This window comes from Heterocephalus glaber, unplaced genomic scaffold (assembly GCF_053883595.1).
Source record: "Heterocephalus glaber isolate CG9 unplaced genomic scaffold, H.glaber_assembly_v1.0 deba00001572, whole genome shotgun sequence".
Lineage (NCBI taxonomy): Eukaryota > Metazoa > Chordata > Mammalia > Rodentia > Bathyergidae > Heterocephalus > Heterocephalus glaber.
The window spans coordinates 21313565-21327077 of record NW_028258357.1 but is presented as its reverse complement, the minus strand read 5'-3'; the positions used below and the strand labels follow the sequence as shown (position 1 = coordinate 21327077).

Sequence of the window (13513 nt, the reverse complement as noted above, 5' to 3'; positions counted from 1 at the left end):
GACAAAGACTTTATGAACAAAACCCTGATTGTTCAGGAACCATCACAAAGAATCAACAACTGGGATCTCATCATATTAAAAAGCTTTTGTGGGCCAGGGATTTAGCTCAGTGGTTTCACCACCTGCTGCGCAAGCTCAAGGACCCGAGTTCGATCCCCAGTACCCCCCCCAAAAGCTTTTGCACAGCTGAAGAAATAATCACCAACAGAGCTAAGAGACAACCCACAGAGTGGGAAAAAGGTCATGTATTTGATTTGAACTGAACTTGATGGTTCACTGGAACTAAAAGGATGACCCAAAGAAGTTCTGAACCTCTCAGCAGGTCCAAAGTGTGATGGCTGTGACTGAGAGATGTTCTGTTCATTCTGTTGTTTCTACAGTTCCGTCACATAGTGTTATGGCTTGTGTTTAGATGACCCCCTCCAGCTGCATGCACTCACAGGTGGGGCTTTTTTCTGTAATTCATGGTACAGTGCTAGGCTCAAGGGAACTTGATTAAGGGTGAGAGTGCTACCTCCCCTAACTAATCTGCATAAAATAAAGGGGGCTGAAAGACTGTTGAAGGCCCCTCCCTTGCTCTCTTGTTGCTTTTGCTGCCTCCGCCCGTGAACTGTTGCCCCTCTGCCATGTGCCACCCTACCCTGGAGCCAGCCGACTATGGACTGAATCCTCTATAAACTGTGAGTGACGCAAACCTTCCCCCTTTAACTTTGTATTATGTCCCAGCAATGAGAGAAAAGTAACTAAGACACATAGATAGGTAGGTGTCTTAAAATGAGGACCTAGATAGAATGTATTCCTGAGTTATGTCTGGGACTTGATGAGGGTAGTACCTGTCTCATAGGTGTGCTGTGAGGACCAAGTGAGTCGAACTAGAGAGCATGGAACAGCGAGTGAATTTGAGGTATTAACAGTTGTTAATATTGTTCTCCTCCTCCATCACCAACCTGTTTTCCTCCTCCATCACCATCCTTCTAGTGTGGAAAGATACACATTCCATTAGCACACTGGGATTTTAACCCACCCTAAAAACATAGACACAATTGTTTGTGAGTTTGTAAGCCTAGAGACCAAAGGTGCTACCAGACCCCGGTACTTCCTTGGGCGTGGGGGGGGGCAGAGCTCTGAACACACTGACCTCATTCTCTACCCCCGAGGTGCACCCCAGCCTGCACCCAGTGCGTCCTCAGTCATATGTTGGCTGGTTTGAGTCCTGGCGAATGGACCAGGAGTTTATGAAAGACTGAGCTGAAACACATTTCTAACTTCTCTATAGTCCCAGTTCAGCATTCATTTGGAAAGGCCTCCAAAGAAACTTTGGGAACAAATTGAATTTTTCTTTCATCTATCCAGTGGATTAAGTTTTACTTTTCTGTCTCTAGGTATTAATGACAAGATGTGTGTTCTTGACGCCCTTTGTCATGAAGCTAATATGCCTACTTCATAAAGTCTCTTCCTGGGACAAACACCTCTTGTTATTTATTAACGGGTTTTATTTTGAGACAGGGTCTTACTAATTTGCCTAGGCTGGCCTCCTCCTCAGCCTGTAGTTGTGCCTCAGCCTCCCAAGTAGGTGGGATTACATTGTACACCACAGTCAGCAATAGTTACCACTTAATAACATTTGTTAAATATCACTTTAACATTTACATGATCTTTTCAGTCTACAAAGCACTTTCATATCTGGTACTGTGATTATCAGGGTATTTCTCCAAGGGTCAGAAAGCACTTTTTATTTTCATTACATTGAAGAGATTAAGATCAGAAAGATAATGTGACTCATCCAGGAGCTCAAAGCCAGGTTATGCAGATCCCTGCCTAGAAGCACGAATGTTGTTTCCAGCTTATTGTGGCTTTTATGGCCCCAAGCTCTGCAGCCTGCTGACTTTGTTCTCTAAAGTGAGCACCTGGACAGAGAAGTGCTCAGAACTCCTGAGGTCAGCCCCTGCCGCTATTGTTGGTCTTGGAAAAATCATTTTACCTTTTTTTTTTTCATTTTTACCTTTCTTAATTTTTACTTCTTCATTTGTGAAATTTAATAATGGTGGTATAATTTTCTAGCAGTGTTGTTTGTTTTATTAGCACATGTTGCAGTATATAATGAATACAAATAGTTGGTACATGTACAGGACATGCCTTAATTCCTTTGCCCTTCCTTTTCCTTTCTTGGTCCCCTTTCCATTTGTAAAAGATCTGTCTCCCTGTTTTCTATTATCTGTCTTTTATTTTGCCCTTTATTTATACTTCGGGTTTCTCATATAAGAAAAGCCATATTTCAGTGTATGTGTCTGATTTATTTCATTTGATATTATTCAAGGTGCACCCATTTTCCTACAAATAATTCAAATTCTTCTTTATGCCAAAGTAATATTCCATTATGTGTAAATACCACATTTTCTTTATCCATTCATCTATTGATGGTCATACAGGCTGCTTCCAAGATTTAGCTATTATGAGTTGTGCTGCTATAATATGAGTTTTTGACTTTCAGGAAAGTACCTAGAGGGGAATATCTGGGTAGAATGGAATTTCTAGTTTGTTCTTTGAGGAATGTCCATACTGATTTCCCTAGTGATTGTACCAGTTTACATTACCACCAGCAATGTAGAAAGGTTCCTTTTTCCCTGCAGCCCCACCAGCATTTGTTACTGACCTCTTGATGAGGACCATTCTTTCTTGGGTAGGATGGAATCTCAGTATCATTTCAGTTTGTTTTTCTCTAAGGCCAGGAATGCTGAACATTTGTCATGTGTTTATTGGTCATTTGTACTTTTTCTTCTGAAAATGTCTATTCATTTTAGTTGCCTATTGTTTGATTGGATCTTTTATTTAGCAAATAGTGGTGGAAAACTGGCTATCCACATGCAGAAGATTGACTCTAAACCCATCTCTCTCACCATGTACTAAGCTAAAATGAAAATGGATCAAAGATCTAATTGTTAAAACAGAAACACAACCTGCTGAAAAGTAAAATAGGTAAAACTCTTGAAACCCTAAGAGTAGGCAAGGACGTTCTGAACACCAAATTAAAAAGCTTCTGCACAGCAAAGGAAACAAGCAGCAGAGTGGAGAAGCGAGCTATGGAGTGGGAAGCGTTTTTACCAGCAGTGCTGTGGTCAGCGGGGAACCAGGCTTCCAGTCCAGGTGGTCTGGTCCCGAGTCTGCTTCGCTGTTCTCCTGTCATGAAGTTTCAGGGTTGTGTAATGTGCAGCATGGCCGTGTGACTGTCAGCTGCCACCCAACTCAACCTGAATCTTCTAAAATGACTCAAGACTTCAGCGCTCAGGAGCTGGGGTTGAGCTGAGTGTTCCCTGATTGAAAGACCTGCCCAGTCCTTCAGAATGTAGGCGCCAGGTTGGAAAGAGAAACTGGGATTTTTTTAAATGTGTTTCTCCTAATGTCGTTTTTAAGAGTGTCAGAAATTATTTTTTTTTTATCTTTTTTGCAGCACTGGGAAGTGTTCAAAAATGTAACAGAAGTTTTCATCTTAGTTCCTGCACTTCTTGGCCTCAAAGGCAACTTGGAAATGACGTTGGCATCCAGGTTATCCACTGCGGTAAGTTTTCTCTACAATGTGTTCTCACTCATCCCCTCTTTCCATTAAGAAGAACATGCAGCCGGGAAATAATTTTTCTTTTGTCTGATATGTTTCTGGACCTCAGAGGTGTGCTAAGTAGTTATGACTGATATTAGAGCCTAAAAACTCTCAGGGTTGTCTAGTCTGAGAATTACAGACCTTTTTTTTTTTTTAATCACGAGAAGTAATACACTTGCCTCCTTTATCCCAGAACATTCTAGCAATTATCAGTGTTTAAGATAAGTCAGATAATTGAGATTCTTTGTACTTCTATGGTTGGTTGAATGTTATTTAAACTTTTTGTGATTGTAAAAGTCCTATATACTTATTATAAAAATAAAAGGAATGGGGCCGGGGATTTAGCTCAGTGGTTTCGCCGCCTGCTGCGCAAACGCAAGGACCCGAGTTCGATCCCTGGTACCAATAAATAAATAAAAAATAAAAGGAAAAAAGATATAGAGAAGAAAATCCAGAACTATGCCTACTTCCCCTCCTGGACATAATCTCTATTGATAGTTTGATATACATTCTTTTGTGCTTGCATATTTGTACTTACACACTTGCTTAGACATATCATCATACATACTGTGTATTTTTGTTTGAGACAGGGTCTTGTTATGTAGTTCAGGCTGCCTTTGAACTCACTGTAGCTTAGCCTGGCCTTGAACTTGCAGAGATCCTCCTTCCTCAGCTTCTTGAGTGCTGGGATTACTGGCCTATGCCACATACATACTGTGTATTTTGAAAAAGAACCAGAGCCTATATATTCTTTTGTAATCTATCATTGCCATTTAAAATACATCACAAAAATGTTTCCATATGAGTAGTATAGATTGATCTCATTATTTTTATTGAGTATGAATTTTTATGTTGTACACCTCTACCACAATTTAATTCACCATAGCTCTTGCTAATATTATGTTGTTATAAACAATAGTGGTGAATATTCTTGTAAATACATTTTTGTACTTTTATTTCTTTAGGACAAATTCTAGGATTTTTTTTTTTTCCTTTGGAAACAGGGTCTCCCTATGTAGTCCAGGGTGGACTTAAACTCACTGTGTAGCCCAGGCTGGCCTCGAACTCCTGGCGATCCTCCTGCCTCAGCTTCTCGAGTGCTGGGATTACAGGCATGCACCACCATGCCCGGCCAGGGTTGTAAATTACTATTCAGAAAAAATCTGCCCTTTGATGTTTTAGTTACAAATAGCTAAATTGTCATTCAGAAGGTTTTTTAAAACATTTAACATTTTTAAAAATACTAAGACATCATTGTCTCACTACAATACTACAACATTCCTTTTCTGTGTAGCATTGTGAATCCAGCTCATGGTTAAAGCATATAAACTAGCGAGGGTTGCTTCCGTGAACCATCGGTTTGCTTAATGCCAGCCCCCAGTCAGCTGAGCCATCAGACAGGGATTGTGACAGCTCCCACATATGAAGCCTATAGATAAAAATTTATTTTTCCTTGGAAAAAGCTAGTCAATCCACTTATGAAGTAGAAAAGTATCGGAGTATGAAGGTAGCCAAGGAGTGGAGTGGAAGCTGAACCGGATGTTGTTGGTGTCCTCACTGTCCCATCCCCACCCCACCCCAGGCCATTACCTAATTCCTAAGGTTTCTTGAGTAAAGCAGAGGCTTGGACTGAAATGCATTAAATAATGTTTCATTACATTTTGGGTTTGTTCCATTAAGATGAAATGCTCCACGTGCACAATTGAACTTCTGAACTTCCTTTTTTCTCTCTCTCTTTAAGCAGGGTCTCACTATGTAGTTTAGGCTGGCCTTGAACTCACTATGTAGCTCAGGCTGGCCTCAAAATCATGGCGATCCTCCTGCCTCAGCCTCTGGAGTGCTGGAGTTACAGGTGTGCACCACCAGGCCCAGCTCTGTGAGGCTCTGTAGGCTACATGCACAGAGCAGACCTCCTGAGGAGGCGATGAGTGAGTTGGACCCTGTGCAAAAACAGTGAGTCTGCCACATCAGATGATGGGAAGAAAAACCACTCGGCTGCTATAGATTGGATGAGGATAATAATGTCACATGAACCACTCTAGGATAGGTCTGCTTTAGCAAGTAGACATTCTTACAGTGTGTATCTATGCAGTTTATACAACAAGCTTGCAAACTTAAGGTAAAACCCCTTTCTACCTTGATCCTTATGTCCTAAAGAAGACCTGAAAGGTGGAGTTCAGTCCTTGATTTCCTTGGATTCTGTTTTCAAACTCCGCATCCAGAGGCAGTCCTGGCCTGAGGTCTCCCCACCGTGTGGTTGTCCTCCTCAGCCTGCGTCCAGGCTCCACCCGTGCCCAACAGCAGCAGCTCTGGTGCTCCCCGGCTGGGCACCCGACGGTGGCACAGTCTTCCTCAGGGGCACTGATGTGACGAAGTGGCCCTGGCATCCAGGGCAGGACTCTGTGGCCCCAGGGCTCGCCTGTGGGTTGGAAGGGGGAGAGGAGAGGCAGACTTGCAGTGGATGTAGCCTGGGCCCACATGCTCCTCACTGCGAGCTGGGCATAGCTGAAGAACCAAAGCAGGGCTCTCTGAGCCTGGGCCGATTGGAGGGAGCACTACTCATTCCAGATTCCAGGAGGAAAAACTTGATCAGAACTAAGGAAAATATATGAGTGGAAGAAATTTTAAACCGCCTTGTGAATTACTGCTGCAAGATACTAAAACAAGATGCATAGGTTCTACATTTAAAAGGGCCGTGTGAACAGAAGAGCCTTGCTATCACACTGCAGTGACAGTCACCCTCACATCAGGACTTACTAAGAAGCAGTAGCTGCTGGCAGAGGAAGCGTCCTTCTACTGGAGCCTTCTGAAGGAACCAAAAGGATGCACCATTCCTTGAAGTGCACAAGTATTTCCTTCATGACATATGCTGTGAAAATCCTGTCATCCTGCTTTTGAGTAGATACTGAAATTGGCAATAAAAGCTGACGTGAAGGGCTGGGGATTTAGCTCAGTGGTTCCGCCCCCTGTCTTGCAAGCGCAAGGACCCAAGTTCGATCCCCAGTACCAAAAAAAAAAAAAAAAAAACTGACGTGAAGATAGGAAGTCATTACTTTTTTGGTATCTTGAAAGCTAGGTACATGCTTCTGTTACTACACTTTGGGATCAAAGGTTTAAGGCCAGATTCTTCTCAAGTGATAATGTAAAATGATAAATGCATTTAAAAACAGTAAAAATGTGATGACAGTGATCTTAGCCTTGCTGAAAACATTTAGAACATGTCATCGTCAAACAGTTCCCAAGCTTCAGCTCTTGGATTAACTTCAGTGATATTGCATCTTTACTCTAACAGAACCTCACACAGGGAGTGAAGAGGAGGCGTCTTTACCAGTTACCATAGGAGAGGAAAGGAAGATTAATGACGTGGTGACACCACATTCTCAGTAGGATCTAGATTGACAAAGCTAGATCATCATCATCATTATCGCAAACATCATCATCATCATCTAGTGACTTTGTTTGAAACGGTGTAGTATTACGGATGTGAAGTATAGGAACCACAAGATGAGTCCAACAGCTTTGGTACTGGGAAATTTTGTTTGTTAAAAATATCAAATAGTGAAATTGGGATGAAATAATTTAAAATTTGGTTTATTGTATTTATTTTCATATCCCGGTAGTCTGTTGTATAAAGATGGTTAGCAGCGGCCGAACCCTGTCTTTCCCATGTGGTCATTTGGCACCTGCAATGCAGGTCGGGTGCCCTTCTAGCTTTGTATCTTTAACAAGACAGAAACAATGGGCCGGGGATTTAGCTCAGTGGTTTCGCCACCTGCTGCATAAGCGCAAGGACCCAAGTTCGATCCCCGGTACAAAAAACAAACAAACAAAAAACAAGACAGAAACAAAAACTTAACGTGAAGTTATGCGCACATTTCTAGCTGCTGTCTTTCCCCACTTGCACTTTCTTAGAAGTGGAGCGGCACCTGGTGGGCTCAATCCCGGGACTTTTGTGGCAGAAGAGAATACGGAAGAGGTTTCCAAAGACAAAAGTAGCACCACATGAGGAGGAAGAAGGTTATTAGAGTGGAGTTAAAGGTGGCTCTGGTTTCACTTGTTGGAATGTGAACTTTGTTCTGATAAATATACTTACACATTCAGGCATTTATGCAACTTGATAACATTGCCAGGAAAAGTGACACTTTGGCCTGCTTACCTCAAAGAAAATAACTTCTGAAAACATTGTTCTTGAGCATTGTCCAGCATTTGCTTAGGTTCCCACTGTAGATTGAACATGCCGATCCCTTGGAAATAGGCAGCAGCATAGAGAATCTGTTAAAAAAGAATATACTGCAAGTAGCTGGGCATGGTGTCACATCCCTGTGATTCCAGCACTGAGAGGCTGAGGCAGGAGGATAGTGAATTTGAGGCCAGCCTGGGCTACATAGTGAATTCAAGGCCAGTTTGAGCTACTTAGTGGGATTCTGTCTCAAAAAACAACAAAACAACTGCAAGTGAACTTTGTTGTTTAATTTGATCACATATCATCATTAAATCTAATGACAAATATCGTTTTTAACATTGTTGAGGTGTCTATATTTTGGACTAGGTATCTTCCTCCAGTGTCTGGCTTCATGTGTTTTTTCTCTGCTCATATTTAACAGAGGGGACTGCAAAGCTGATTAGCAGCCCAGGATGTGGCAGAGCCGTAACCTAGCTGGGCCTTTCTCTGGGGAGCTAGGGCGGAGTTCTTGTCCTCTGCAGGCTAAGAATCAGTTCCTGATAAGATATTTTAGTCATAAACTGAAGGAAATAAGAAAGTGAGGCTTTGAGGCTGTTTGCAATAGGAGAGGTCCAGGCAATGCGGGGCCATGGTGGAGCTTTCACTGATTGCCACGAGGACATGGATGTCACTGTCACAGTGTGGCCTTCTGATTTGTTGGAGAACCACATTCCCAGCCCCACTGCAGAGCCCCCAGTCAGTGGTCTGTTTAAATAAGCTCTCGGGTGATTCCGATGTACCATCTGGTTTGACACCCACTGTTGCTGAACAGCATTAGAGGCCCAGAGGGCAGGGACCAAATTAGGGAGGGGAAGATATAAGAAATAAAGTCTTTCACAACTATTTTCTTCAGGGGTTTTATCATGAATGGGTGTTAGATTTTATGAAAGGCTTTTTCTGTATCTGTTGAAATGATTATGTGATTTTTGCCCTTGTTTCTGTTTATGTGATGTATTCCATTTATTTTTTTGTTTATTTATATACTATATAGTCCAGCCTGGCCTTGAACTCACTATGTAGCCCAGGCTGGGATCCTCCTGCCTCAGCCTCCCATGGTGGGATTACAGGCGTGCACCACCATGCCCAGCAATTCCATTTATTGATGTACATATAGTGAATCATCGCTGCATTCTTGGGATGAAGCTTACTTTGTCATGATGTATGATCTTTGTAATAGTTTGTTGCATTCTGTTTGCCAATATTTTGTGGAGGACTTTTGCATCTATGTTCATTAAAGAGATTAGTCTGTAGTATTGTTTGTTTTTTAGTTGGTTCCTTGTCTGGTTTTGGAATCAGGGTAATGCTAGCTTTCAGGAGTGACTTTGGGAGTACTCCTTCCCTTTCAGTTTTATTAAAGAGTTTGAAGAGCATTAGGGTTGGATCTTTGAAGAATTCAGTGGTGAATCCTTCATGACTTGGGCTTTTCTTGGTAGGTTTTTAAATGCTGTTTAAATTTCATTGCCTGTTGTTGGATTATTCAGGGTTTTATATCTTCTTGGTTCAGTTTTGGTAATTCATGTGTATCTAAGAAACTGTCCATTTCTTCTGGATTCTCCAATTTGTCAGAGTTCAGGTTTTCGAAGTAGTTACTAATAATCTTCTGGATTTCGGCAGTGTCCATTGTGATCCATCTTTTTCATTTTTAGTGTACAAGGACAGGGTCTCACTACATAGTTCAAGCTGGCCTCAGACTTATAGCGATCCATCTGCCTCTACCTCCCAAGTGCTGCGATGACAGGCATGTGGCACAGGGTCTGGCTGCTTTTCATTTCTAATTGCATTGATTTGGGTCTTTTCTTTCCTTTTTCTTTCTTTCTTTTTTTGTTTTGTTTTGTTTTGTTTTTTGTAAGATTGACTAAGGGTTTTATCTATTTTGTTTACTTTTGTTTGTTTGTTTTTTTGAGACAGGGTCTCAGTTGTAGTACAGGATGGCCTTGAGCTTGGGGCAATCTTCCTGCTTCAGAGAGGCATGCACTACCACACCCAGCTATTTTGTTTATTCTTTCAAAGAACCAGCTCTTTGATTCACTGATTCTTTGTTTTGTTTTTTAGTCTCAGTTTCATTAGTTCCTATTTTCATCATTATAATTTCCTTCCTTGTATTAGCTGTGTGTTTGGATTGTTCTTATTTTTCTAGGACCTTGAGGTGCATCATTAGGTTATTTATTTGGGCTCACTGTTTTTCTCCTGTGGACATTCACAACTCTAAACTACTTTCTTAGGACTGCTTTCATTGTGTCTCAGATGTCCTACTGGCATTATTGGAGTCCAGGATTTCTTCCTTGATTTCTTCTGTGACCTGATTATTGAAGAATGTGTTTTTAATTTCCATGTGTTTGCATAATTTCTGTGGGGGGGGGTGGCAGTGATTTATAGTTTCATTGCACTATGATCTGATAATATGCATGGGTAATTTTGATTCTTTTGCATTTATTTAAGCATGCTTTATGGGCTAGTATGTGATTTATTTTTGAGAAAGCTCTATGCTGCTGAGAGGAATGTGCATTCTGTTGTAGGGTGGAACATTTTATAGATATCTATTTAATAAGTCCATTTGTTCAGGTGTCCAGTTCAATTCTGATATTGCTTTGTTTATTTTTTTGTTTAGTTGATCTATTTGTGACAGTAGGGTATTGAGGTCCCCACTATAATTATGTTGATGTTTATTTGAACTTTTAGGTTTGATTTATGAAGTTGGGTAGATCAGTGTTTGGTGCATATATGTTTTTAGTTGTTACCTCTTCATGTTGAATTGTTCCCTTAGGCAATATATAGTGACCTTCTTTGCTTCTTCTGATCAGTTTTGGCTTGAAAAATGCTAGGGAATCATTGTCAGGTTTATTCTGATATCCTATCAGCTGTGAGAGCAGGTCCAGGTTAATGACTAATGATTATTATTATTTTTGTTATTTGGGAGGATGGAATCCAGGGCCTCATCCATGCTAGGCCAGTGTTTACCACTGAACTAGATTACCAGCCCCCAAGGTAATGGCTTCTTAATGGCAAAATCCCCACAGCCTCTCCTGCAGATTCTTCAGTGACTCTTCCCCATCTGGATTTTCATAACTCTTGGCTTTAAGACTCCACTCCCTTATTCACCCACTCACTCTCTTCAATTCTACATCTTCTACTTTTTTTGTTTTCTTTTTCTTTGCTCATCCTCTTAATTTGAGGTTTTCTTCTGTTGTTGTTGTTGTTGGTACTGGGAATCAAACTCAGGGTCCTGTACCTGCCAGGCAGGCGCAGCACCGCTGAGCTACATCCCCGGCCCTAATTTGAGATTTTCTTGAATTTTTTTCTATCTGGATCTACCCATTCTCCCTCATGTGGTCCACTACTGCTTGTGCATCAAAAGCCCCCAGATCCATATCTCTAGTCTCTTTCTTGAGCCCAGAGTTGAATTTTCAGGTGTCTGCTGGATGCCTCTCACCACATTGAAAACTAAGCTCACCATTTTCTTATTCAAGCCATGCTCTTTTTACAATATTTATCAGTTTGCCAGAGTGACCAGTCACCTTGTCCCTTTCCACTAAGTTCCTCTTCCCTCCTTGAGCCCTCCCTGCCACACTCATAATGTCATTGCCAGCTGTCTGCTTGGCACCCCCGCAGCAGATTCCTGCCCATGCTCCCTGTTCGGGAGAAAAGAGAAGGATAGACATTAAAACAAGCACTGTTTGAAAGCCGAGCTTTGCCTTGACATGTGAAAAAACAATTCTTTTGAAAAATTTTATGAATTTTTTTTAAATGAAGTATTTATCTTCACTTATAAAAAGCAGAGGAAAAAATCATTATAGCTATAGAAGACCAATCTGTGATTAATCTTTTCGTTTCACTAAAGGATCTTTTTTCATTTTTATGATTCTCCACAGGAGAATCAAGATAAATGAGTTTATAGAATTATACATCAGGCCCCGAGAATAAAGATGGAGAAGTTAAAACACAGGATACCAAGTGACAGCCCACTCAATCACTCTGTTGGAGGTCAATTGTTCATCTATAAAACAAAGGATTAAATGTTCACAGATAATGGTATTTCAGTAAAACAGTTTTGCTATTTTAACGAGGGAGTTACAGTATTGATGAATCCAAATCAACTTTATCTTGCCCTTTTACTTAATCAAATTTTATTTCTAAAAGCATGATGATTTACTTGACTAATTTTAATCTCTCCACAGTATATATAAAAATTATAGATATGTAACAGCATATAAATGGAAAATAAAGCAAGTACAATGACTCTATAAGTTGTAGAGTTTAAGTTCTAATATTTTCTACTTCTGAGTGCTAGATATGAGAGTCAAAAATGGTGTCCACTGATCTAGACACAGTGTATTCTTTAAAGCCTGTGAAATTGTTCCCAGTAGCAAGTTGCCTAGCATAACCAATTAGCACTTTTCTGCTCTAGGCAAAACTGACTTCTGTTGCCTCAGACCTCTTCTCAGAGAACACCTGATTCTCTGGAGTTATTTTGTAATCTATCTTTGTAACTTACAAATTTTTAAAAAATTTTTGGCTTTTTGAGACAGGGACTCACTATGTAGTTCAGGCTGGCCTTGAACTCACTAAGTAGCCCAGGCTGGGCTCCAACTCACAGTGATCCTCCTGCCTTAGCCTCCTGAGTGCTGAGATTGCAGGCGTGTACCGACACACCCAGCTAATTCAAGTATTTTTGACCCTTACTATATGCCAAGCATTGCTCTGTGTGCTAGAGAATTAATTGAATAGTGTAATGAATTAATTAAATAAGGTTGTACTATCAGTCTGGGATTGGTTCAGAAAACAGAACCATGGCATCTAGTGTAGCTGTAAAGAGTTAATGGAGGAATCTGGGACATTGGAATGTAAAGATCAGAGTAGGGCATGTGGAGAAGCAGCCCGATGCTCGCGCCTGGGAGGAAAGCCGTGTGGACTTTTCGCGTCCCGCCACCCTCCAGAAATAATGGCCTCGGCTTCACTTTGCCTTCCAAGGGGGCAGGAGTCCTGTCTCTGGCAGACTGCGGCGCTGTTGGGACCTGGCGCTGAGCGGCACAGGCCTCAGCAGGACTGGTGCTGAGGTTAGGAGCGAGCTGCACAGCGGCGCGCCCGGGTCCTGGGCTCACATACTCTGTCCCTGCCCCGGCTGCTCCTAGTACGTCTCTGCAGCTCATCCATGACTAGAGTGTTGCTGTCTTGCGCTTTTCTGTGGAAGCACCTGAGAGTGCTTCCTGTGGCTAGACATTTTCTGAGCGTTGTTAAAATACTACTGATTTCTCCCGGACCTGTTTCTGGAGCTCTCAACCTGCTCCAAGTTCCCTCTTTAAACATTGCTTGTCCCTTATCACTCCATGAGCAAAGCCCCACGGTGTCAGTGCAGCGAACATGAATTTCATCAGTTACTTCGATTCCCAGGTTTAGTAGAGAAATATACAAATAAAGACTACATGACTAGCTCTGAAATACTGAGAATCTCAATATTTGCATTTGCTGGATACTGGATACGAAGTCCAGGGTGAGATTATAGAGTAGAATCTGTTTTTGACATTGGCAGAATCTGTTTTTGAAACGTTGATACTGCACTTTACCTGCTGATTCCAGGCAGTGGGCTGAAATTTAATCTGCCTGTGGTTAAAATGACCCCTCAGCAACCAACCCTGTGTGCCCTCTCTGTGCCCATTCACCTATGGGTGGTTTTAATATTTTAATATCTTCAGTGACTA

General features: G+C 41.5%; 1 protein-coding gene across 4 annotated transcripts in view; it reads left to right on the top strand.

The window, feature by feature from the left end:
• The window catches only part of Slc41a2 (solute carrier family 41 member 2), a 103458-nt gene that overhangs the window by 17273 nt on the left and 72672 nt on the right, over positions 1–13513 (top strand). For all 4 annotated transcript variants that reach the window (XM_087192737.1, XM_087192736.1, XM_087192738.1 and 1 more), the window contains one exon: positions 3449–3556. In XM_087192737.1, coding sequence (XP_087048863.1) covers positions 3449–3556 — 108 coding nt within the window. The remainder of the gene's footprint in view (positions 1–3448; positions 3557–13513) is intronic.